The sequence below is a fragment of the Pelophylax lessonae genome (genome assembly GCF_965119305.1).
Source record: "Pelophylax lessonae genome assembly, chromosome: 1".
NCBI classification, from domain to species: Eukaryota; Metazoa; Chordata; class Amphibia; order Anura; family Ranidae; genus Pelophylax; species Pelophylax lessonae.
Window position 1 is genome coordinate 332,494,273 of NC_138768.1, and position 27,689 is coordinate 332,521,961.

General features: G+C 47.6%; 1 protein-coding gene across 1 annotated transcript in view; it reads right to left on the reverse strand.

The window, feature by feature from the left end:
* Window positions 1-468: 468 nt before the first annotated feature.
* The window catches only part of IPO4 (importin 4), a 235,985-nt gene continuing 208,764 nt past the window's right edge, over window positions 469-27,689 (reverse strand). Inside the window, exons 28-30 of the mRNA XM_082243128.1 lie at window positions 27,559-27,663; window positions 2,376-2,445; window positions 469-722 (exon numbers count right to left, since the gene is read on the reverse strand). Coding sequence (XP_082099254.1) covers window positions 592-722; window positions 2,376-2,445; window positions 27,559-27,663 — 306 coding nt within the window. The 3' untranslated portion in view covers window positions 469-591. The remainder of the gene's footprint in view (window positions 723-2,375; window positions 2,446-27,558; window positions 27,664-27,689) is intronic.

Genomic DNA, 27,689 nt, shown 5'->3' on the forward strand with positions numbered 1-27,689 from the left:
CATGCTCACTGGCCAGGCTGGGAGCTTAAGGATCTAGATTATCCAGTGCAAAAGCTCAGCCGGCTGTTGCTTGTAGTTCCTCTGGATCTTGGTCCTCAGGAACTAACTAATGAAAATAAAAAAATAAGCTTTCCTATAATAGCCAAGACCGAAGTCCCAGCAGGAAGCTAGGTCTTATTCCTTAAACTAGGCAGAAACAAACTGTTTGATGATAGCAGGGTGTGTGGGGTTATGCCCTGCAGGGACAGCCCCCATAGGTATGGTTAAGCTTTTTTCCTGCCTAATGCCTATTCCTGATAGGAGGAGCATAACCCTATATTCTCTGACTAGATGGAGCTGCATCTGTCGATGAACGATAGAGAAATGAAGGGTTCAAGCCTTTCCTTTGTTGCCAGCAGCACATAATACCAATTCACATAACTCCTTAATGATAGACCTTATTAATTAAAAAAAACAGGAAACACAATGAAGACTATGAACAATTTATTTCTTTGTGTACAAGAAGATTAGAGGTACATAGTAAATATGTGTGCATGATGGGTGAGGCGCAAACTAATCAAGAGATCTCATTAAAACATATTAAGAAGCACCTCATGCCACGCCAAGAGTGGAGCGAAGTTTTGAAGATGCCTCAGCTGGCAGGGACACTAGTGCATTCTGCAACTCCTGCGGGAAGTGCTGTGCCATGTTTCTCAAAATCATAACTAGAGCTTCCTCTGTGTCTGCAGGGGTAATCATAGAGATAGGAATGACTTGTAATGCTAATGTAAGAGAGTACTAAAAGTAGAGGACATGATCTAAAGACATTCAGACAAAGGTAGGTATAAAGTCAATTAAGATAATATACAAGACTGCAGCACTAGTATATTACTTTCACACAATATGCATGTGAAAATGTAACAATAGTAGTGAGGCTCCTCATAAAAGGCCTTATAGATGTATAAATATTAATGGTTTTGAGACATTTCACTGATAACTAATAAAATAACATATAAACAACATATATATATATACATAAAACAGTGCAGCAATAGTAGTCAAACTCTTCAACTAAAAAGTCCAAACAGCTGTAGTAATGAGACTCCTCCACAACATATAATACAATCCCCCACCAAAATGTTCAAAGGCGCAACTGTCTCACTTTTTTTCAGCCAAATTTCCACAGCATGAGTGAGACTTCTGTGATCGTCAAGTGAACCACCACTACAACTGAATTCAAGGCTGACCAGAAGGCTGGACTTCGAAAACCTAGAGGCCAATCTGAGCATTAGTATGGTGCAATCCTCATAGAGGATTAACAAATGCAGCCTCAACCTCTTCCGATGTCACATTTGGTAATCAAGATCCACATAAAGAAAAAAGCTCCAATGCTGAAATTTACCCAAGGCTTTCTTAAATAGGAACTCCAGGCACCTATCAAAAAAATAAAAGTTAGCAGCTACAAAAAGTGTAGCTGCTGACTTTTAAAAACAGCCACTCACCTGTCCCACGGTGAGCTCACCCCAGCCATCTCCATCCTCCATCGGCTGCGCCGCCAACTTTACTACGGGCACCTGACTGTGACAGCCTGTGGCTTCACAGCCGGGTGCCAACTACGCATGTGCAAGCCGTGCTGCGCATCCTGAATGGTGGATGCAGTCTTCTGGGACCTGTCAGTGTCCCAGAAGACTGCAAGAGGGGAGAACTTCTATTGCTGAGCGCCACAGAAAAGGGAGCAGGTACCTGTCAAAATCGGGTACCTGCTTCCCCCCCCCCCCCCCCCCCGCATCTCAAAAGTGCCAATTGTGCAACAGTAGCAGGGGATTAGTCCTTAAAGCGGAACTTCCCCTTTCGGGTAAAGTTCCGCTTTAATGATAAAAGTTGTGCTTAAAAGCATATATACAAAATGCAAAAACTGTGCAAAGTATGACCGGTGGCATGTATGAGAATGCTAATGTTCATCTTAGAAAATTTAATCCGAAAATAATATCCTCAGGGGCTAGGGTCCCGTGAGGACATCCTATTTGGTTGAAATGCGTAGGGCGGGCTTTTTTTTTTATCAGAATACCAAATAGCTCCACCTTACGTCTTACTAAAGTAGCACAAGTTGCACCTTGGGATTAAATTTGAACATTTTAGTGAAGGATTCATACATTCATCATAAATTATATTACTTGCCACAAAGAGAAGATATTTCACCAATTGTTCCCTATGAGGAGTACTCTATAAATTGTTTTAAATATTGTAAATGCACTGGAGCCCAGCATGAGCAATTACAAGTATTACATATATGAAATACATCACTATGACTATAGTAACACATTTTGTCTTTTGGAGGCAGTAAACAGAGAACTGCCATGAATGCAGTAATAACACGGAAGGAAGGTATAATATACCTGGTTGGATCTCCTTTGTCCCCAAGACATGACCAAATATTCTTGCAATATCATTGATGTGGTTGACAACCTACAAGAAAGAAGCACATATTGGAGTAAACCTGTCATCAGACAAATGGACATTAAAGTGAACTTGTCATCAGAAGAAAGGATAAACTAACAAAGCATACTGGAACCAAAAAGAAGTTTATAGATACATCTGAATTCCTGGAACTTTGACATGAGCAACATGCAATTATATGTTCTAGCGTATCAAGCTACAACTCACACACAGGAGAACATGTGCTGGGGAATGGTACGCCCTAAATAAGGGTGTAACATGCTCCAGGAGGTGAACTTATTCTTTAATTCTGACAGCTAGGAGGATCTGGTCTGGGATCAGTGCAATATTTATTGAAAGCTGGATATCCCTGGATGAAGACGAAGACAAGCTTTTAGATACAGTGGGTACGGAAAGTATTCAGACCCCCTTAAATTTTTCACTCTTTGTTATATTGCAGCCATTTGCTAAAATCATTTAGGTTCATTCTTCTTCCTCATGAATGTACACATAGCACCCCATACTGACAGAAAAACACAGAATTGTTGACATTGTTGCAGATTTATTAAAAAAGAAAAACTGAAATATCACATGGTCCTAAGTATTCAGACCCTTTGCTCAGTATTTAGTAGAAGCCCCCTTTTGATCTAATACAGCCAGGAGTCTTTTTGGGAAAGATGCAACAAGTCTTTCACACCTGGATTTGGGGATCTTCTGCCATTCCTCCTTGCAGATCCTCTCCAGTTCTGTCAGGTTGGATGGTAAACGTTGATGGACAGCCATTTTTAGGTCTCTTAAGAGATGCTCAATTGGGTTTAAGTCAGGGCTCTGGCTGGGCCATTCAAGAACAGTCACGGAGTTGTTGTGAAGCCACTCCTTTGTTATTTTAGCTGTGTGCTTAGGGTCATTGTCTTGTTGGAAGGTAAACCTTCGGCCCAGTCTGAGGACCAGAGCACTCTGGAGAAGGTTTTTGTCCAGGATATCCCTGTACTTGGCCGCATTCATCTTTCCCTCGATTGCAACCAGTCGTCCTGTCCCTGCAGCTGAAAAACACCCCCACAGCATGATGCTGCCACCACCATGCTTCACTGTTGGGACTGTATTGGACAGGTGATGAGCAGTGCCTGGTTTTCTCCACACATACCGCTTAGAATTAAGGCCAAAAAGTTCTATTTTGGTCTCATCAGACCAGAGAATCTTATTTCTCACCATCTTGGAGTCCTTCAGGTGTTTTTTAGCAAACTCCATGCGGGCTTTCATGTGTCTTACACTGAGGAGAGGCTTCCGTCGGGCCACTCTGCCATAAAGCCCCGACTGGTGGAGGGCTGCAGTGATGGTTGACTTTCTACAACTTTCTCCCATCTCCTGACTGCATCTCTGGAGCTCAGCCACAGTGATCTTTGGGTTCTTCTTTACCTCTCTCACCAAGGCTCTTCTCCCCCGATAGCTCAGTTTGGCCGGACGGCCAGCTCTAGGAAGGGTTCTGGTCGTCCCAAACGTCTTCCATTTGAGGATTATGGAGGCCACTGTGCTCTTAGGAACCTTAAGTGCAGCAGAAATCTTTTTGTAACCTTGGCCAGATCTGTGCCTTGCCACAATTCTGTCTCTGAGCTCTTCAGGCAGTTCCTTTGACCTCATGATTCTCATTTACTCTGACATGCATTGTGATCTGGAAGGTCTTACAGAGACAGGTGTGTGGCTTTCCTAATCAAGTCCAATCAGTATAATCAAACACAGCTGGACTCAAATGAAGGTGTAGAACCATCTCAAGGATGATCAGAAGAAATGGAAAGCACCTGAGTTAAATATATGAGTGTCACAGCAAAGGGTCTGAATACTTAGGACCATGTGATATTTCAGTTTTTCTTTTTTAATAAATCTGCAACAATGTCAACAATTCTGTGTTTTTCTGTCAGTATGGGGTGCTATGTGTACATTCATGAGGAAGAAGAATGAACTTAAATGATTTTAGCAAATGGCTGCAATATAACAAAGAGTGAAAAATTTAAGGGGGTCTGAATACTTTCCGTACCCACTGTAAGTGTTTTTAACTACTTAAAAAAATAAAGTATTTCATGAGTCCTATGCACATTAGTCTTTTTATTTAATTTACACAGCAGTCCATTTGCTTTCTAACTAATAACAGTAGCAGAACTTTGACATGGTCTGTGAAGTGGAGGAACTACATCTGGATAAAGAATTTAATTTCTTCCTCAAGAGAATCCTCCTGCAGAATGCTACCTTCAGATCTACAAAATAAAAGGAACTTTTTCACTTGCAGGTAATGCTGATGTTCAGTAAGGGCCAGTTCACACCAGAATTCTGTGCGGTAAAGGTGTGTTCCCTGGGCGTTTCCCGCACAGTGTTCAAAATGCACTGCCTGTCTAATCTACTGCGGGTGGCAATACATTGTTAAGGGCACAGCAAACGCAGTGAGTTTGGGGGGCACCAGATCACATGGTACTGCAGTACCATGCGATTTGGTGCGGCACGTTTTTCAAAAGTAATGCATGCACTACTTTTTGTGCATTCCGGTGCAATCTGCAGCCCATTCAAATGGCTGCCAAATTGCACTTTAGGGAAAGCACAACAATTGCACAGGAATGCAGACATAGTTCCTGTGCCATTCTGTTGTGAACTGGCTCTCAAAAAGAAATGCTGGGAGTGCTTACATTTCTTGTGTATAACAGATTATGATGACTGGACTTCTCTCTTTTGTTACATACAAACAGTCCTAAGCACATGTAAAACTCCTACAATACATTTAGAAGTCCTGTAACTGAAAATAAATTCCACGTGTATTTAGGATTACAGGAGTATTATGCAAATAATTTTAGTAACAAATAAGGGCGTATTATAATACACTAATACTGAACAAACAACCCTTGGCACCAATCAGATGTTTACACTTTGGAAATAATAAGTAGCAAGCAGCTAACTGCTTACATTAGGGCACTGCATTGCTCTTTAGCAGTGGTCCTCAGGGCCCACCAACAGGCCAGGTTTGCAAGATAACTGAAATACATCCCAGGTGATATAATTTGCTGCTCAGTGATTGCAGTATTCTAGTCTGCATCTCCCCAAGGTAATACTTAAAATCTGGCCTGTTAGTGGGCCCTGATGACCGGAGTTGAGGACCACTGCTCTTTAGGACCTAATCCATCTGTTCATGATGCATAAAATCAGCCACAGTTCACAAACGTATAGAAGCAAAATTACATTGCTTTCAAATTTAAAGAAGAATTCCAGGTATGGTATATTTCTACATAGTTACATTGGTCCAGCTACCAATAATTGGGTATATATATATATATATATATATAGCATATATAACTATGTATTCCACCATACCTGTGGAATCCCCTGGAAGCTGGAAGTCACTGAAGTTAGACCCAGCCATTCCAGTGACCTCCACTTGCTGACATTACTGCCAAGACTCTCCAATTTGTGTAATCAGAGAATGCAAAGTATATCCTGAACAACACCCATGCTGAGCGGCTGACCCCCCCCCCCCCCCCACGGGACCTGGAAGAAAGTGGAGATCACTGGAGTAGTGGTGTCTACGCCAGTGAATCGCAGGTATGGTATTACACAGTTACATTGGGTCCAAGCTGGACAAATGTAATTAGGTAAAAATACACCATACCTGGAATCCATCTTTAAATCATTATCTTCCTCATTTCAATGAATGCATTGCTGGATTATGTGTCCAGGTATCCTTAATGTATTCAGTATAAAATGTTATCACAATTTAGCTTGCAAAAAAAAATTATATATACAGAATCGCAATCAGTTTAATAAAGGTACAGCTTATTACGCAATCATTCCCGAAAGGAGTATGAGCCATACCAAGTAAAAGTGCGGGCTCCGTTACGCTCCCTCCTCTGACCTTGTGCTGCTGTAAATTGGCATAATACCTTTGTTTAACTGGTCCTACAAGCTCAATTGTTTATAGTTACTGCAGTGAGGATTTGCTTATTTGCAAAGATTAATTAAAACGCTTAACCGGTATGACTTGAATTTCAGGGCACTGCATATTTTCTGCTAGCAATGTATTAATAAAGAGCAATTACAGGGAGTAGACATATTAAAGGTGTACCACTTTTGGCAGCTTTTTTTTTTTTTTTTAAAGCCCGTGGTGTGTGAAACACACTCAAAAGACTTACACCCGGTGCATAAAAAAGTGCACACACGCAAACGTGAACACACAAAAAGTGCGCAAGGCGTACACACATGGCCCTCCTCCGAAGAGGAAGGGCCCTGACCCTGATCCCCCGGGGCGCGAAGCTCCTGACAGGGACTGAGGTACTCACTTAGGTCCACCCAGCCGAAGCTGGGCAGACCCCATTCTTCAGGGGGACTGCCGAAACAGCCCACCCCGAGTACTAGGTAGGGCTCCCCCGAAGGGAGACCCCATGGGGGAGGGCGAACTAAGCCAAAAGGCCATATCCACCCCCTCCCAAGACTTACAGGGCAGGCCCGAGGACCTACGCCATCCAAGTCGTGCAAGTGACAAAACAACCAAAAAGGGACATACGTGAACACACAAACAAAGAAAAAACAGAGTGGGGAAAAGGGAAGTGGAGAAGTGCTGGGTAGTGCCTAAGTGCGAGACCTCGGCAGGCCCCCCGGCCAGGAATAAAAAATTCCTCTGGTGTTGGCCAAAAGGCCCACCCCAAGAGGCAGGTGCTTGAAAAAGTGTGATGGTGCAGTGACCAAGGTGCCACAAAAACTCAGGTGAGCTGCCCCTCACCAGTGAGATTGAGGCACCCCTGGGCTGCCACCCCAGGGGCACGTACACAACGGGCTTTTTCGGTCTCAGCCCCTGGCCAGACCAAGCGTAGCCCTTCCTGTCAGGAGGCCAGGAATGCAGACAGCTCGGAGAGAGCCCAACCTCGAGGGTATAGAAAATGGCCCCCTTCTAGCCAAATTCACCCAAGAGGAAAGGCCCTTCCCCTCACCATCCGCACTCCCACCAATTACATCCAGGAGCAGTACTAACCGTGGTCGCCCGGCTTTCCCACTCCCTTCAAACTGACAGGGGCGGACCCATTCAAATCAGGAAGGCATTGGAACCCTCCGGCTTTCTCTGGTTTGGCCTACTCCGGTCCTCCAGTTACGCCCAGAGCGCCCCGGTTAACTTCGGCCACCACCGATACTAACCTTCAGGTTCCATTCCAACACTGATAAGAACAGATACTACACTTGATCTTAGCCAAAAGGCCGAGAAGCGATTTTGGCAGCTAATGTACACTCAGAAAACATAGCTGAAAAGGGGAGTTCTATTAGAATTTCCTACATCTGGACAGGTTTATAGTCAGAAAACATCAGACTTATTGAGGTTGATTTTGCTAAAGGCAAATATGCTGTGCACTGCAAGTGCATTTGCTCTATATGTGAGAAGAAAGCTCTGAAATGAGGGAAAGCTCTGCTGGTTTTTATCATCCAATCATGTGCAAGCAAAAATGCTTTAGGCCCCTTTCACATGAGCTTTGTGATCAGGTCTGCCTGTCAGTTTTTCACCTGATCGGATGCTCCGTGCACCCCTTTGGAGTGGTGGATGTCAGCGGTGACATGTCCGGTAACACCCGCTGCTATCTGATCCGATCCTGTCTGTAAAATCCAGACGGATAGAGACCCTATTCACCATCCGTCTGGAGGATCGGATAGGATTGGATGAAAACTGACAGGCTCCCATAGAGGAGAGCGGGGCTCTGACAGCTCCATGTCAGCACAGTGAGTGGAGATGGACCTGTCATCCACCAGCTAAGCGGATGGAACCCCGCTGAGCAAAACGGAGTCCGCCGGGCGGAAAGTCCGTGTGAAAGGACCCTTATTTTATTTTCCTTGCATGTGATTGAGTATTCTTTGCAAAGTGACGCTTTCCTTAATTTACTAAACCCGGGAGAAACTGCAGTGCATTATATATTTGCCTTTAGTAAATCAACCCCAATGTCTGTTTAATCCACCAAGTCTATTGTCAAGTTTTTAAGGCCTAACTCCATTCACAGAGGTAAACTTGCTGAGACTGGAGCAAACAGAATCTAAAGCAGCTATATATGGAAACCAATCAGCTTCAAGCTTTTATTTCCAAAGCTTTACTGAACAAGCTGAAGTTTTAAGCTGATTGGTTGCCAAGCACATTTGCTCCAGATTTAATAAATTCCCATCCCTCACAATTTTTCTTTAGTTAGGGGGGGGGGGGGGTAATCTCCTGTTTGAGAAAGCATGAACTGTAGGACAATCCCCCAGGGGGACACAGCATCAAACACAAAAGGATTGATTTAAAATGGTTAAGCCACTGAATGTTTGTGCTACAGTCTCCTCTGTTATAGTAACTGATGTGCCCCAACATTTTTTTTTCTTATAAATAAGCTGCTGTATTATACAGGGCCGGTGCTAGACTATTTTGCGCCCTAGGCAAGACCAACTACTTGTGCCCCCACGCTCCCCCCCCCCCAAAAAAAATCTAAATTAATTTATTAACTGTAGCACAGAAACTCCTGCATAGCACTAAATTGATGACCCTATGGGGGCTTTGCGTGTGTGCACCTACGAAACGTTGAAAAACTTCAGTTCCCTATATTTTTTCATAGGCAACGCTTTAAAAGCCCCCTACAGGACATCAGGTTAGTGTTATGCGGGGGGTTCTGATGCTAGAATTATTGCTCTCACTCCGATGTGTGTGCTGATACATAACATGTATAGGGCAATTGCATGCATTTTTGTATGTGTGAGTGTAAGTGGGGGGCGCGCTCTAAAATGTTTTGTGTCTTCTTAAATGTTTAAAAAAAAAAATATATATATATATATATAGTTTGTTTTTTACACAACTTTTATTGCCATTAAATAGGGGACCAAAAATCCCCCTATATGATAGCATATAGGTGACAGGTACTCTTTATTAGACATTCAGGGACCCTGGATGTCTACTCTGTATTTGGCTACACAAATGGTGCTTCCCTGAGCACAGCTCCTGTAGAATGGCAGTGCCGGTCCAGTAAGTGACGACATACACGTTACTTCCTGGTCATTGCTCAGGAGGGAGGCTCAGTGGATGGATGTTCGTGAAGCTCCCGCCATCCTTCCCAGGGCCCCACCATGACTGCACCGGGCCACAGGTGGGAAAGCCAAGAACAGTAAACAAAGACAGAGCAAGGTGGGACAGGAGAGAGGGGGTACAGCCAGGTGGAGGGAGAATGGAGCCAGGTGTACAGAAGAGGGGGGTGCAGCCAGGTGGAGGGAGGACAGAGCCATGTGGACAGGAAGGGGGGTGCAGCCAGGTGGGGGGGGGGGGGGGGACAAAGCCAGGTGGACAGGAGGTGGGGGTGCAGCCAGGTGGGGGGGGAGGGGACAGAGCCAGGTGGACAGGAGAGGGGGGATACAGCTAGGTGGAGGGGGGATGCAGCCAGGTGAACCAGAGAGGGGGGGTGCAGCTAGGTGGGGAGGAGGACAGAGCCAGGTGGACAGGATGGGGGGGTACAGCCAGGTGGAGGAGGGGATGCAGCCAGGTGGACAGGAGAGGGGGGGGGGACAGAGCCAGGTGGAAAAAAGAGGGGGGGGGGGTGCAGCCAAATGGGGGCAGACAGAGCCAGGTGGACAGGAGAGGGGGGGTGCAGCCAGGTGGGGGGTAGGACAGAGCCAGATGGACAGGAGAGGGGGGGTTTCTTACCTTAGGGGATATCATCACTGGTACTTTTTTCCGCCTCCCACCACGTGTCAGGCAGTGGCAGTCTGTGTCACCAGTCCCAAGATCGGGAGATGGAGTCACAGCTCATGCAGGGGAAACCTCCTACAGCTCCTCCCCCATGATAGGTTATCTGATCTCTGGGTTCTGCCCCCTGGGCCCCGATGGCAGGCCGTGAACTAAATAGGTGGCCGGCCGCAGAGATGCTTGGTGAGCGGGGCGGGCTGCAGGGCTCCACCAGGACAAGTGGCCCGGCGGCCCCGGGTCGGCGTGTGCCCTTTGGCCAGTCTGGGCCTGGATGGATTCATCCCGGCTGTCTCGTACACAATGCCACCCACCACCCTGCTCCTCCAATGGCTGCACATCGCCCAGGGATGGAGGCGGGCAGAGAGTTGACAAGGCTGCTGTACACTGGCACCGCTCAGATCCAGGGGACGGAGGAGGAGAGGAGGCCGATTGCGTGACTGCAAATTTCCCCCTCCTCTTTGGTGTCTGATCACGGCTGCAGAGCCCTGGCTGTGCCCTAGGCGGCAGTGCGCCCAAGGCGGCTGCCTAGTTTGCCTAGTGGGAGCGCCGGCCCTATATATATATATATATATATATATATATATATATACTTCCATAGCATCGCTCGGTGCTTTTTTATGTAGGTATATACATAGCACCAACAATTTACCAGTACTTAACATTACTTATTGTACATTCACATCATTCCATGTTCTCACTGAGCTTACAATCTAAGGTCCCTATTTCACATGTGAACATACACACACGCACACATAATAGGGCCAATTTACACAGAAGTCAATAACCCACCAGCATGTCAGAGTACCCAGAGGAAACATTTGCAAACTTCATAAAGGGGCTTGGCTGGGATTGGAACAAAGCTACTCTGAATACCCAATAACATGCATCTCAGAAAAGACAGGATTTTTACTTTCACATGATGGATGATTGTCAGCACAGCTTCATCTCATTCTCTGTGCTAAATTAAAATTCACTTTGTGAACAGAATCTACTCCTTTAGTACATTAACTGAAGATTCTTGCTACACTGCTTCTGAACTGTTTTTTGCTCAGATTGGCTTTGGAGTGCTGAACCTTGACCCCGCTAACTGCATGCTGCAGGGCTATCCTGGAATGTGACCTTCAGACACTGAGTTCTGCATTGTGTCACTTTCAAAAGCTGTGTGTAGTAGTAAAAGTTAATCATGGAGTGTTTTCCAGGTCCAGAGTTGAGGCACAGTCCCAGCGCATGAGCCAGTGTCTAAGACTCAGGGTCACGTGCTGGGACTGTGCCTTAAGTCTGGACCTGGAAAGCACTCCATAGTTAACTTTTACCAATGCAGGCTGACCACTAGGAACTAGAAGTGGGTTATAGGATTGAGTATATAAGATTGAATGTTTTTTTTTATTTTTTATCACCACTATTAAATGTATTGCTTTACATCAGTTTTACTGCGGAAGGGGTAAATGCTGATAGACTGAGAACTAATACTCAGTGAAATTTTGCTCTTTCCCAACATTCAGTGTTGAGGAAACACCTTCCCATTGCTATTCCTCATTGCAAGAGACTTGTGGAACTCTCCTCAGTTTGTCCCTGTTGCCCGGCTACAGTGACATTGTTACCTTTGGCTGGTTGACCCTGTATCTGCTACCCAAGCAGCAAGGTACGTTAATATCTGAAGCCTAGCCTCAAGGCTTTTTACCTTGTGTTGCATCGCCTGGTTCTAGACACATGGGAAACAGTCCTGCTGTACTAGGTGCCTTCAGCTCCCGCTCCAGTGATATTTCTGGTGCTGCCTGCAAAGTACCCCCTGAGGTGTTTAACCACTTTACCACAGGAGGATTTTCCTGCTTTACGTCCAGGCCACTTTTTGCGATTCGGCACTGTGTGACTTTAACTGACAATTGCGCGGTCATGCAACGCCATACCCAAACAAAATTTACGTCCTTTTTTCCCCACAAACAGAGCTTTCTTTTGGTGGTATTTGATCATCTCTGCGATTTTTATTTTTGGCGATATTAATAAAAAAAAGCGACAATTTTGAAAAAAAAAAACACTATTTTTCTACTTTGACAGTTAAAAAATATCCAATATATTCAATTTTTGTGATATATTTAGGCCAAAATGTATTTAGCTACATGTCTTTGACAAAAAAATTCTCAATGAGCGTATTTTTAACCACTTTAGGACCGGAAGATTTTACCCCATTCCTGACCAGGCCATATTTTGTGATTCGGCATTAAGTTACTTTAACGGACAATTGCGCGGTCGTGCGATGCTGTACCCAAATTAAATTGATGTCTTTTTTTCCCCCACAAATAGAACTTTCTTTTGGTGGTATTTGATCACCTGTGCGATTTTTACTTTTTGCGCTATAAACAAAAAAAGAGCGACAATTTTGAAAAAATAATATTTCTCTTACGTCCTCCGACAGTCGCCGCCTCTTCATATTCGTCACATATGGGGTATTAGACTTTGCTCCGAAGGAGTAGCTAGGCAACAGAATATGTTAACATTAAAGCTTTTAACACATCCCACCCTCAAGGGGTGGTCCCCTCAGTCAATACCCTCCTACTTCCTGCAACCATATCTCAGTTTTAATGTCTAGCTTGTCAGGAGTGGCTGGCTCTCTCTGTGCTGGGGCTTTGTGCCCCAGACTCTTTCTTCTTTTTTGATTTTTTGTTTGAGTTTTCTCTCTACCTTTACTTAGCTGTTCTTTTTGTCAGCTTTAGTTAGTTCTTCGGATGAAGAGGATCATGCGGGCTGGGTCTCGGGCTGATCCCCCTGGTCGCAGGTCGTGGGTCAGTGGCTTCCCAGCCTGCCATCGAGCGTTCAGCCAGGTAACGCTCCTGGCACAGTGAACGACCCATCCCTGTTCGGTGCAGGGATGATTGGTGAGGTGGCTACCTCACTGGACGCTGTGCAGTTTCTTAACCCCCATTCTGTGCGTCTTGTATGCGACTCTCCCTGCCTCATGTGCAGCGGCTTGTTCGCCTGTGCGGGTCCCCCACGCCACTGTGAGGTAAGTGTATTTATGTGGGGACCTGTCTGTCTGGGGGGGTGTCAGTCTGGGACTGTGTAACCTGCCTCTATTCACACTGTTTGTCTCCCTATCTCTCGGCTGCATGCTGTGGGCTGCAAGGGGGGGGGGGGGGAGCTGTGTGACACTGTGTGTGTCAGCCTTGTCAGTGTGAGAAGCTGTGTGCTGTGGGGCATGTTTTGTGGCATGTTTGGGCATTATACAGCGATCGCTGCGGCGATCTGACATGTTTTTTTATACAGACATGTGTGCATTACTGTACTGTGGAGCGGCGGTTTCGGCGCCAAACGGCGCCATTTTGCCTACACTCGTTCCAGCCGCATGTTCTACATGCATGGCGGCCATTTTCTTGTAGCCTCCCATAGGCTTTCATAGAGCGCCCTGGCAGCATCACTTCCTCTTCTCCAGGAACACCGATCGAGGCAGCAGCAGCGGCGAGGGTCTCCTCAGGTTATATCCTTCCTATCCATTGCCTGTGTCAGTTTTATTGTCCCTGTGGGGGTCTCATTGTGCTTGTGTGTGGTGCGGTGGGCTGCGCTCGCCGCGCGTGTTAAAGGGGCAGTTAACCCTTTATTATCCGGCATTTGTTATAGGGGCAATGGATTCTCAGGAGGGCAAATTTCCTACCGCCTTGGTGGAAAGCCAGGGGACCGCTGTTTCCCCCCCAGGGGGGGATTTAGCCACTATTGTGGCTGGCCTTGCTGCTCAGGTGCAGATGCTGGTGGCTGCTCAATCTACTAAAAGACCCAGAGTTGCTCTTTCCTCTGATTCTGAGGGTGAAGGTGATGGGGCTGTTATGGCGGGGGCCTCCTTATCGGGGTCCCGCTCCTCCCTGGATCTAGTGGGGTCCGAGGTGGAGGCTGAAGTTGAAGGGGTTGATAATTCTCCCCCTGGCTCGCCTGAAGAGCTTGCAATCATGGATGAATTGATTGCTTCCATAAAGCAAACGCTGCGTTTGCAGGATGAAGTGTGTCCCCCCGCTGCCTTGGCGGCTTATGGGACGCAGAGAAAACGCAGGACGCCGCAGGTTTTTCCCTGCAATGATGATTTTCAGCGCGCTGTTAAGGAACAATGGCGCAATCTGCGCAAACCTTTTGCTGTACCAAGTAGGTTCAAGCTGCGTTATCCTTTCTCGCCTTCCACTGATGAAAGGTGGTGTGTACCACCCCCAGTGGATCACGCAATTGCGGTTTTAAACAAATCCACTGCGATTCCGGCAGAGGATTCCCCTGTGTTCCGTGATGCCACGGATAGGAGATTGGAGTCTCTTGCCCATCATACTTATTCTGTTACGGGTTCTATGCTTAAGGCTCTGTTTGCTTCTCTCATGGCGGCCCAGGCGATCGCAAGTTGGACGCAGATGCTTAGGCGCGTCCTAGTGGCCGATTCGGCCTCGCCGGCGACCCTGGATATGGTGGATCAAATCCACCAGGGTGTCATGTATCTGTGTGATGCGGACTTGGACCTAGTTCCGTTGGCTGCACGTGTGCACAGCGTGGCGGTGTTGTCTCGCCGCCTGGTTTGGTTGAAATGTTGGTCGGTGGACCAGTCTTCACGTAAGACCTTAGCCAATCTGCCTTATGATGGGTCTCGCCTTTTTGGAGAGTCCTTGGATGTGTTGATTAAGGGGATCACCGGAGGTAAGAGCACTCTCTTGCCCCATTTCCCCAAGGCTAAGGGGGCTTCTGGGAAGAAGCATGCTAATTTTCGGCCCCCTCAGGGGTCCTTTCGTGCCTTTTGGTCGCACTACAAGGGCAAACCGTTCAAAGGTCAAGGCTCTCAGAAGAAGCCCTGGTCTGGTAAACAGAAGTCCGGTCAATCCGGATCCGCAGCCCATAACAGTGCGGCCTGAAGGGGCGCCCTCACCCAGTTTTGGGGTGGGGGGACGCTTGCTCGGTTTTCTTCAGCCCTGGTTGGCCCGCGTGCGGGACAGATGGGTTCAGGAGATCGTTCGATCTGGTTACAAGATCGAGTTTCTCTCTCGGCCGGAGAGCAGATTTTTTCCCTCAAATCTTCAACTGTCTCCAGAGCGTTTACGGGACCTGCACCTGGCGGTGCGGGACCTGAGGGCTCAGGGAGTGGTAGTTCCGGTCCCTCATCGGGACAGATTTCGGGGGTTTTATTCCAATCTGTTCACCGTGCCCAGAAAGGAGGGCAAGGTTCGTCCAATTCTGGACTTGAAGGCTCTGAACCGCTCTGTGCGGGTTCGCAAGTTCCGCATGGAATCCCTGCGGTCGGTGGTGGCTGCCCTGGTTCCGGGGGAATTCATGGCCTCCATCGATTTGAAGGATGCGTATCTTCACATCCCCATTTTCGAGGGTCACCAGAGGTACCTTCGATTTGCCATTGCGGAGGATCACTACCAGTTCGTGGCGTTGCCTTTTGGTCTCGCCTCGGGTCCGCGGGTCTTCACTAAGGTGCTTGCACCGGTTCTGGCATTATTGAGGGCCCAGGGCATTTCTGTCCTGGGGTATCTGGACGACATTCTGGTTCGGTCTGCGACCAGCCAGGGTCTGGAGAAGGACCTGTCTGTCACGATGCAAACTCTGCAGGAGTTTGGTTGGACGATAAATTTTCCAAAGTCGACGCTGAGTCCGTCGGTTCGTCTTCCCTACCTGGGAATGATTCTGGACTCGGTGCAGGCGAAGGTCTTCCTGCCGGAAGACAAACTCAGAACTCTTCAGGAGGAAGTCAGGTCCCTCAGGGACGTTCCGCACTCGTCTCTGCGGACGTGCATGAGATGTCTGGGATTGATGGTCTCGGCCTTCGAGGAGATTCCCTTTGCCCAGTTTCACACGCGGGGTCTCCAAGCGGAGGTCCTGTCCATGTGGGACGGGCGCCCTCAATCTCTGGATCTTCAAATCTCGTTGAGTCATCGCACCAGAAGAGACCTTCTGTGGTGGCTCCAGTCCCCGATGGTGTCCGGGGGCAAGTCGTTTCGTCCTATCTCGTGGACGGTAATCACCACGGATGCCAGCCTGTCGGGCTGGGGTGGTGTTCTGGGCGTTCTGTCCGCCCAGGGGACTTGGTCGGAGGGGGAGTCCTCCCTTCCGATCAACATTCTGGAATTGCGTGCGATAAATCTCTGTCTTCATCGCCGGACGGACCGGCTGCAGGGCTGCCCGGTTCGGGTGCAGACGGACAATGCCACCAGGAGTGCCCGAGCGGCTCGAGAAGTGGCCGACATTCTGTCTTGGGCCGAGGCTTATGTCCCGGCGATAACGGCGGTTCACATTCCGGGGGTGGAGAACTGGCAGGCGAACTATCTGAGTCGCCAGACCCTGGATCAGGGGGAATGGTCTCTCCACCCGGCTGTCTTCCAGATGTTGTGCGCGAAGTGGGGTCTTCCAGATGTGGACCTGTTCGCGTCTCGTCTCAACAACAAGGTGAGAAGGTTCGTGGCAAGGACGCGCGACCCTCGGGCAGACGCGTCGGACGCGTTAGTGGCCCCGTGGCATCAGTACAGGCTGATGTACGCGTTTCCACCGATTCAGTTGCTGTCCAGGTTCCTTCGCAGGTTACACTCGGAACGCAGCACGGTGATTCTTGTGGCACCGGACTGGCCTCGCCGGTCCTGGTACGCAGACCTCGTGAATCTGGCGGTCGACGCCCCGTGGCGTCTGCCTCTTCGAGACGATCTCCTGTCTCAAGGACCGATATACCATCCTGCTTTACAGTCGCTGGCTTTGACGGCCTGGCTGTTGAGACCGAGGTCCTGAGGGAGAAGGGTCTCTCCCCAGAGGTCGTTCATACCTTGATCAACGCGAGGAAGTCTTCCTCGGGGAAGGTTTATTACCGTACTTGGAAGGCCTATTTTGCTTGGTGTGAGTCCAGGGGATTTTCTCCCCGCACGTACTCGGTTTCCCGAGTGCTGTTCTTCCTTCAAACGGGTGTAGATCAGCGTTTGGCGCTGGCTACGATAAAGGGTCAGGTGTCTGCGCTGGCCGTTCTGTTTCAACGTCCCGTGGCTTCCAACTCCTTGGTTGGCACTTTTGTTCAGGGTGTGCGGCATCTGGTTCCTCCTAGGAGGGATCCTCTGCCCCCTTGGGACTTGAATCTCGTTCTGTCTGTGTTGCAACGTGCTCCTTTTGAACAGATCAGGGAGATCTCGTTGTCTATGTTGTCCAAAAAGGTCGCCTTTTTGGTGGCAATCACTTCGGCTCGCAGAGTGTCGGAGCTGGCAGCTTTGTCCTGCAAGTCTCCGTATCAGGTTGTTCATTTGGATAAGGTGGTCTTGCGACCTAATCCTTCTTTTCTTCCGAAACGAGTTTCGGTATTCCATCTTAATGAGGATATTGTCTTGCCTTCGCTGTGCGCGAAGCCTAAACATCCAAAGGAGGTGAGATTACATTCTCTGGATGTTGTTCGGGCGATAAGGGTTTACCTTAAATCGACTGAGTCTTTTCGAAAGACGGATTCCTTGTTTGTTCTTCCAGAGGGTCCTCGGAAGGGCATGGCGGCGTCAGCCTCTACCATCGCCAAATGGATCAGGCAGACCATTGAACGGGCCTATGCTTTGCAGGGGAAGGTTCCCCCTGTGCCTGTGAAGGCACACTCTACTAGATCTCTGAGTACGTCTTGGGCCTGTCGTCATGGGGCTTCTGTAGCCCAGGTGTGTAAGGCGGCGACTTGGTCGACCGTGCACACTTTCACAAAATTCTACAAAGTAGATGTTCAGGCATCTGCGCATGCTTCCTTTGGCCGCAAGGTTCTTAGTGCGGCGATTCCCTAGGGTCCCTTGTGGGGACCACTGGCTGTTGGGATAAGTTTTTTATCCCCTGGTTATTTGTCTTTTCCTGGGTTGTTGCTCCTGTTGAGCACCTGTTTTTTCCTGTTGCCCAGCTGGGTTCCTTCCTTTGGTAAGGTTCCTTTCTTTGATGCGGAGACTGCGTTGCCTTTTCTGCGCGGATGCGTTTCCCACCCCTCATGTTTGCACTGCTTTGGGACGTCCCCATATGTGACGAATATGAAGAGGCGGCGACTGTCGGAGGACGTAAGAGAAAACGGAATTTTTGTAAAATCTTACCTGTAAAATTCCTTTCTCTGAGTCCTCCGACAGTCGCCGCCCCCGCCCCTCTTTTGGGGTTTGGTTGTATACTCTACTGCTATTCCACTAAAACTGAGATATGGTTGCAGGAAGTAGGAGGGTATTGACTGAGGGGACCACCCCTTGAGGGTGGGATGTGTTAAAAGCTTTAATGTTAACATATTCTGTTGCCTAGCTACTCCTTCGGAGAAAAGTCTAATACCCCATATGTGACGAATATGAAGAGGCGGCGACTGTCGGAGGTCTCAGAGAAAGGAATTTTACAGGTAAGATTTTACAAAAATTCCGTTTTTTCAAATTTTTTTATATGAAATTCCCCCCCCCCAAAAAAAATGTAAAAATCACAATTTAACATTTTAGGCCAATTTTTTTTCTGCTACATATTTTTGGTAAAAAAAAAAAAAATCGCAATAAGCGTACTTTGATTGGTTTGCGCAAAGGTTATCGCAGCTACTAACTACGGGAAATTTATGTCATTTTTTTATTGTTTTTTTTTTTAACTAGTAATGGCGGCGATCTGCAATTTTTTTTGCGGGACTGCGACATTGCGGCGGACAGATCGGACCCTTGACTGACATTTTTGACACTTTTGCGGGTACCTGTGACATTACTACAGTAATCAGTGCTATAAATATGCACTGTTACTGTAAAAATGACACTGGCAGGGAAGGGGTTAACTTTTATTGGTGATCAAGGGGTTAATGTATGCCTGGTGCTTACTAACGTGTGTGGGGGGAGGGGACCGTGTGACACAGGCACAGATCGCAGGTTCAGCTATGCTGAATCCTGCAATCTGTCACTGCCTGTCACTTAGGAGATCCGTCCGCTTTGTTTACACAAACCGCTCCTCCCCTGGCCCGACTCCCGCTGTGACTGTATGGCGAGAGAGGGGAATGTCTGGTGACGTAGGTCTACGTCGCCAGACGATAACGAGCCACTGTGCCGCAGTAGAGGCACAGTGAGCAGTGTTAAAGTGGTTAACACCGAAGGCCTGGGATTTGGTCCTCTGCTAGCCTTACTTTGAGTCTTCCCCATCTGTCTGATGTGGAAACCTGCTTTGTTCTACACAGGAAGGACTTCACTGTGGTCATGCAGGATTTTTTGGGAGAACATTATTAATGGATTGCAGACTAACTGCAGAAGTAATAAGCATGCCTTTGTGCCTTCTACTGCAGAATCTCTCTGACCTGCATGCAATTAGCAGCTTCTGAGCTTTCAGCCACTGAGACCCTATCTGATGCTCAGTCTCTCAAGTCTTTGACAGATGAGCCTACACCTAAGGAATTCCAGTCTTCTGCCATTACTTTCAAATTAGGAGAGACTGCTTCAGGTCTTATTGATGTGGTACCAACCGCTTTAAAACTTAAGGAGCAGACCATAGCCTATGCTGCCCCCAGTCTAGGCTACTTTATGGCTATTAAAGGGCTTTCTACCTCCCAAGTTTCTCTCAGCCTTGTACTAATTTGAGGAAAACCTTGTTAAAAAACTGGCCGCCCCCTCCATGGATCTGCCAGTTCCACGTAACAAATCTACAAATCCAGTGGAGCAGGATCTCACTGACAAATAACTGGGAGCCCTTTCTAGAACCCTGTTCTCTCTGACAGGCCCTGCTCTGCAAACTGTCTTGACCTGGTAAACTCTAGCTGACTGGTCTAAGCCATTAGAAGAGATCAGTTGATCCCTTGGTCACAGAGCGCTTGGAACACATGTCTGCAGCCTAAAACTACAGTATAGGCAGGTTGTTGGAGCTCTCCTGTCAGTAAACAAGAGGAAGAATATCTAGCTAAAGTGCTATGCTGCTTAACCTGCATGCAAAAAGTGCTTGCTTCTCATGCCCTTTAAGAGGCAATGCCTCTTCAGAGCTGCCCAGCCTACCCTCCTCAGGAATGTTAAATGGTAGCAAGAGTACCCAATCTCCACAACAAAAGAAGCCTAAACCTCAAACTGGGCAGCTTCACCCCTTGAAAGGGGGCAAAACTGAATCCAAGTCAGGCACCTAGTTTTGTCAGCAAATCCCTGACTTCCACATTCTCCAAAGCCTGAAGTCTTCTTCAGCATGAGGTGGTGCCCCCGAGGGTCAACAAATCTTCAAGTCTAAAATATAGGTGGTTAAAGACTTCCTGTATCTTTCAAAAGATACAAAAAAATAAGATTTTTCTCTGATGTCCATTGAAAGACGCAGCCTCATCTTCATGAGCTGTGTGGGTTATGCTGCCACTTGCAGTAGTAGTCTAGGCAGTACGCTAGTACAAAATTTTTACATATACACATCCACGGAGCTGTCCCTCCAGACATAACCCTCACAGACACAGCCCAGCACATCAGTTTAATTGCTAGAACTGAAGACAAAAAAACCATCCCCATCAATTCCATAAAGCAGCATCTTTGCACGAGTCCAATATCTCATAGAAGCGGAGGGCTGACGCGTTTTGAGGCCGTGCCTCTTCCTCAGCTTTATGGAATTGAAATGCTTGACTTTCACGCATGTTTGTGAGTAGCTGATTTTTATCTTTTTATTATCAATAAACTTGCTGAGGATAATGCGCTAGGCTGGTGCGCCCTTTCTTTGTTTTGTATTTACAGTGTTTGGTCGACCGCCACGGTCGTCAAGGGCAGCATAGCCCAGTCATAGTGGATGCCAAGTATGAGTACAAGTTCCAAGACTGAGGCAGCCTGAGGACCAGGTTCTGAGTGCAGGAGTAGGGTGCTGAGCAGCACTAATCTTTTTGTGGAACTTAAAACCACTAATTGAGTTCTGGCAGGATGTTTGTTTCTTCCAAAACAGGCCTGTCGTAAAACTTTGAACAAATCCATTAAGGATTATCAGTAGCTCTGCTCATTAAAAACTTAACAAATACACACACGATTCATGAATGCAAACAGGAACATGACATTAACAATAAGTATATATTTGGATGAGAAATGTCATACTGATCGAATAAAGACCATGCGAGACCACCCTATCATATATAGAATAGAAGATAGCTGACAGATATTCCCTGGGTGACAAGTTTATCTGACATATTCAGTGTTTGGTATCCCTGGATGCAAAATTACATGCGGAATGATAAACTATCAGTTTAAAGAATGTAACCAATACATATTTTGAGATATGAATAGTGGTATAAAACTGTCCAAAGAGGAAGGTCCCGATATTGTCATAACCCCAGGACAGCCCATTGCCACTCCGTTTTAATTGGTCAGGGTCATCTGTCAACACCCCTTTGATCCCACAGAAAAAGCTGACTCCTACCCAGTTATCATAGTTCTCATGGTAACATCAAGAAGGAGCATCTATCAAGTTTGAGAACTGATCACAACTGGCTCATCAATTGAACTCTGATAACACCCAGGACATTGAATGCAAGTATTTTTACTTCTCAATTCTACCTTATTTTTCTAATTGCTGAATTATGTCTCTATTTCTTTGAACCACCTTTTTTCTGTAAATATTTTATTTGCACCAACTTTGACCTTTTCATTATTAAAACTTTATTTTGAAAAGTGTTAACCTTGTCCCTAAGCTCTTAATGCAAGCGAAAAATCTGTCTCTTGAAGAGTGCTACTGTAGAGAATAAATCCTATGAATATACCGGTCTGTGGTGAGTGTGTGTTACAGACGATTATTCTAAAATCATAATTGCTATTTTGTAAAATTACGAGTTTCCTCTGGGCTCATAACACAGGTGGTGGCATTGAATGGGGTTAATCGCTTAATTAGCCCAGTGAAAATCGCTCTCAGCCTGCTGGCACCTAGATTGTGGTCCCGCAAGCTGGAAAGTCTTTGTTCCGGGTGCAGCTGAGATTGGCGGCAGGGTGTGAGATTGGCTGGTCCTTTGTCACGAGTTAGTGAGAAGGGCAGGGATCTGATACCTGCGACCGTCACATATTGTCTGGTAGCGTATGTGGGATAGTTTTGCATAAGAGCATTCAGTGCATTGTTAGCAATTAGCTCTACACTGAAGGATTGTAATGTTTGTGGAAAAAGTCCCTAGAGACTTATTTTTTTTGTTTTAAAGAGACATACAGCAACAGCTACTTCCTATCTCTGTGCTTTCTGCTTGCAAACATGCCTGGGATATAAGAATATAAGAAGATGAGCAAAAGTGACCTGACTGCTGAGTGTGCATAAGAGGACTTGACATCAGCGGTAAAAATCGTCAAGGAATGACTCATGCCCTGCAGAAGTATGATATCCGGGCAGACCAGAACCCAAGGAAACTAGAAGAAAGGGTTCCCGTTACTTCAGTGCCCAGTGATTCACAAACGGCCTCGCAGGATGGGCAAGCAGAGACTGGCACTGGAGTATCAGTGAATGTCACCTCTAAGCCACAGCATGAGCAGGCCAGCCCCAGATTACCTGCAACCAGCATAGACTCTCCTCAAGTGCAGGAAACACTATAACACATCAGGGAGAAGGATCCTATGGGGTACCTGCAGTTTCTGGAACGCCAGGCTGAGAGAGAGGCTATGGAACGCTGGGGTGAGAGAGAAGCCATAAAACACCGGGCTGCGGCTGAGAGAGAGGCTGCGCAGAGGGCGGCTGATCATCGGCATGAACTGGAGATGGCTAGGCTCCAGCAACAGCGACAAGCTCAGAACCTCGGATGCCTAGAGCACAGGGATACCTCTCTGCCTGTGAGCCAGGCAGCCAAATTTCTAGTTATGGAAAAGGACAGTGACATTGATGTGTATCTACGGTCGTTTGGAAAAACTTGCCGTCAGTACCATCTGCCCCAACCACAGTGAGCCCGGTACCTGATGCCAGGGCTGCGAGGCAAGGCCTTGGACGCTTATGTCGAATTGCCAGCAGAGCAGGATGACGATTATGAGGCCATAAAGGCTGCGATCATCTTAAAGTACCAGTTGACCCTGGAAGTGTACAGGAAGCTATTTCGGTCCTTGCAAAAGGGGCCTGGGGACACGTATATGGATGTGGTAAGTCGTTTACGTACCACATTCTGGCAGTGGACTAAAGGCTTGAAAGCCGATTACTTTGAGTCCCTGGAGGATCTTATGATTGAAGATCAACTTTTGCACATCTGTCCTACAGACGTCAGACAGTTTGTGTTGGAACAGAAGCCACCCTCTGCCAAAACAGCGGCAGAACTGGCAGATACCTATATCCACACTTGGGTATCTGACCATCGCAATGCTCCTCTGTATGGCTCGAAAGGAGGGAAATCACCCATGGCAACCCTCTCTCCACCTGCCAACCAAGTTCCCCAGTGGCCAGCACCTGCAGTTCCTGGGGCCAAGGCATTCCTGACTGACAACCACAGATGTTACACCTGTGGAAAACTCGGCCATGTCAGGACGCAGTGCCCTGAGCAGAAGAAGACAACATCATCTGGCCAACCAGCCAGCAACCCTTCCCCTGTGCTGTTCATCATTGGGAAACCTCAGGGAACCAACACCAATTTGCAGCCAGTCATCGTAGGCAATCAGACTGTTTTCGTGACACCGGAGCTGAAGTCACCTTGGTCAGACCAGAGGTGATAGACAAAACCGACATCATCCCAGAGAAGTTTCTTACCCTCACGGGAGTTGGGGGCACCCGTTCCCGCATACCATTGATTGGGGCGCAGGAAGTGGGATAAGAGAGGTGGGAGTCTCTGAGGAAATCCCACTGCTGCCACCAATAGGGATCAGATACCTGCGTCCATCACAGGGGGGACCTTAGGTAGCTCAGACATCACTAAAATCTTTGCAGGAATTAAATCCGCACAAGGAGACTAAGGACCTAAAAAAGACAAGCTTTGTCCCCTTTTCTGGGTACCCCCAGAAGACCACGGAGCCAGAAACCAGCAAAGATGTCCCCCCACCCAAATCCTAGGGGAGGGCAGACCTTCATGCTGAAGGAGTCTTGTCTGCTGGTCTGGGAAACTAGCTCTAGGCTTACCAGACTAAGGTTGTGTGGAACCTCCCGAGGAAGATTTAAAAGACCTATTTCCCTTATTCTCCATCCCAGAAGAACGAAAGGGAAGGAGGCTGAGAAGGAGGGCCCCCATCTGCGGCAAGGCTACTTCCCTTGCCTCGACTGTGGCAGGAAGGTACTCTTCCCCCCTGTGATACCCTTAATGATGTCATCCAGGGTAGCCCCAAACAAGCTATCGCCTTGAAAGGGCAGATCTTCTTAGAGGCTTGGTCTGCGGACCAATTCTTAAGCTACAGCACGCGCCTAATCACCACCACTGAAACAAAGTTTTGACAGCACCAGAGCTGTATCCAAAGCTGCATTACAAATAAACTGCAGCCCATGGACCAACTGGTCGGCTAAATAACATAAGCAGCGGGGACCTGCTCACTACCCAGGCCTTGGCGCAAAAGCTTGGCCCATTTAGCTAGAGTCTGAGACACCAGGGCTGAGGCAAAGACTGGCCGCAATGCCGAACCAGCCATAGTAAACATGCTGCATGCCACAGCCTCCATTTTCTTGTCAGCCAGGCCCTTAACCTCCCTGGCGGTCTGATTATGTCCAGATTTCTGTGCTAAAAGCAGTACATTCTTTTGCATGGAAATCTTGTTGTTTTACATTTTAAAACTCACCTTCCCCTATGATCCCCCCCGTCCTGCCGCTGTGTGCTCGGCCAATGCCGGCACCTGTCTTCCGGTTCCCTTCCCTGCGAGCGTTGCTAAAAATTGTAAATACACTAAATGACATGATACAAAGCTGTTATCCTATCCCGGATTACACTGTATCATGCCATTTCACCACAGGATTGCACCTGGTGACTTTTCCCGTGCCCTGCCTGTGCTTTTCCAGTTCTTTGTGTCTGGAAAATTGAGAACGACCATGGTCTGAAGAATCATTTGATATACTTCCCAAATTCCACAAGCTATGTGCCAGAAAGAGAGATCAGAATCGTCGCTGTCGTCACTTTCCATACCTGATGACGAATTTTCCCACAAATCGCTATCGCTCAGTTCTTCAAGTAACTCCATTTCACTGTCGCCGTTTTCCAGTTTGTCTAAAAGCGCTTTTGCGCAAAAAGAACGCTTTTTTGATGCCGCGGTCGTTCAAAATTTTCCAGGCACAAAGCACTGGAAAAGCACAGGCAGCACACTGGAAAAGTCAACAGGTGCAATAAGGTGGTGGCTTTGTATCATGTCAATTGTGTATTTACACTTTTGAATTTGCTGCCGGTTCCACCCCCTGCGTTACAACGCTCGCAGGGAAGGGAACCAGAAGGCAAGTGCCGGCAATCGGCCGTGCACAGAGTGAGGAGAGACTGTGAGGACCCTGGGGGAACGCAGGGAAAGGGAGTAACATTGCAGGGTAATCCCGAGTGTGGTTCGGGGTTACCGCTTTTGGTACTGAAAGTTAACCCCGAGCCACACTCGGGAATACCGCTAAGGAGGTCAGAGGACAGGAATTCCTCTACTGGGACCATGGTTGCTTTATTTAATCTGGAAACAGGATGGTCCACCGTTGGTGGACTAGCCCACTTTTTTAAAACTGACTCCTCAAAAAGGTAACATACAGCAAAACTTTTGGGGATCACAAAGGGTAATTTTGGTTGTTCCCATTCCTTACAGGAAAACCTGTCAAAATAAACCACATAAGGAAACACCTTTGGAGTACGATGCGACTTGTGCGTACCAAACGACACAGCTATGTCCATGGCTAAATCAGCCGCATCCTCCATTTTAAAGTCTCATGCACTGAAGTGATAAGTGCATCTACCAGCCGTTTTTCATTCACAGCTGCGATTATGGAGGAATCATCCTCACTATCGGATGGATCAGGGGGGTGTGACATTAAATCCCCCTGGACAGGTTGAGTCCACGGTGGCACCAGGCTCAAAATTAGATGAGAGACTGAGCAGGGGGAAGGCAGGGGATGCTTCCTCCTGAGCCTTTGTCCATGCACCTCTTCCACCCGGGACACTAAGAACTGCAGGACCGCCATCAGTGCAACCATGGGAAGCTGAGGTTCCGAGGGACCTGCCACCTATATGATGGGGTCAGTGGGGGAGATGTGAGCCTGAGGCTCCATAAGGAAAGGAAGACCTTGCCGTAAAAAAACGATCTTTTGGCACCACTGAAGGATCCCCTCATGGCTCAGGGTACCTATCAGCAGGGAAAATTGCCACCGTCAGCTACAAACGCTGAAGAATGCTGCCAGGATCTTTCCTGAACCCTCTGAAAGGGGATCCTACCCCCCCATCCGAAGGTAGGACAGACATTTAGGGGAGACTCTGTATTGGTCTCTGCACTAGGACCCCCCTGCACTATACTCACACTACAAACAGAAGGGCATGCACCTAGGGGTCTCCTATACTGGGACCCCTCCAGACTACCAGGGCGGGACACACACTATCCCAGGACCCTTACAGAGTGGGGATAGCGGGGGAGACCCCAGGGGTCTCGGCTGCATTTTCTGCCCTGGGATCCCCACCAGACTCTAGGTCCAGACAGGGGGGAATGGGAGTGGGGGGAAGACCAGGTCGGTGAGGGATTTAAGGATGGGAGAAGGGAAAATGCAGGCAGGTCCGACTGTCCCTGGAGGTTACCCGTGTCCACCCCAAATAAACCACCAAAAGGGAAGAGGGGGGGGGGGGGGGGGACTGTACTTTTTCATGGTGCTGGTTACGCTCTAGACAGAACTCCTCACCACCAAAGTAGTGGAGCTGTTTGCCAAGGGACCGCTGCGCCTCAAAGCCAAGCCTGGTCATATGCGACCCTGCAAGACGTTTAACTCATGGGCCAGTCTCTGTATGTGAGGCTAAATCGCAGCCGACCAAGTGCGTAGCTGCGGTCTGCACGCGCTCGCTGGCTGGGCAGGAGAGAACACTGGATTCAGGTTATCCAGACTGTTGCCCAGCCCGGCAGTTGATTGTAGATCTCCTGAGAGAAAAACAAAAAGATGTAAGGAAGGAGAAAATTGCTAGGGCCAGGGATCCCAGCCGGGAGCCTAGGTCCTTACTCCTGACTAGACAGATTAAAAAGTGATTACTTCGAGCAGAGAGGGGGGTTATATACCAGCTGAGGACGGCCCATGGGCATAGCCAGGCGTTTTTTTGTTCTGCCTAGTAATACTCCTGGAGGAGGCAATATAACGCATTAGTTATGATTCATGGAGTGCTGTGTCCATCGATGAACGAAAGAGAAAAAAAAGTTTATTGGAGGATTAAATTATTTTACAGAATATGACACCGCACACAACAATAATTGGCTGTATGTAGATCACCCCTCACTTTGAATGAAGCATTACACAGATATTAGGTAAGTAACAAAAAATAAAATAGGAAATGAGGCAAGACACACTGTCAGAAAAGTGCACCTAATCTAAATGTATACATCCATATTATTATATTTTTTTACAGGCTCTTAAGGCATTGCTGCTACATAATATTATACCTGAGATGGATTTTTTTCATACAGGAATGCAATGAATTTAAACACCGTACTGTTCTCCTCAAAATCTTCTCTAAGAGGCAGAGAACGGAGTAGCACAGGAAATACCTAAATGGGGAGAAGAGGAGGGTCAT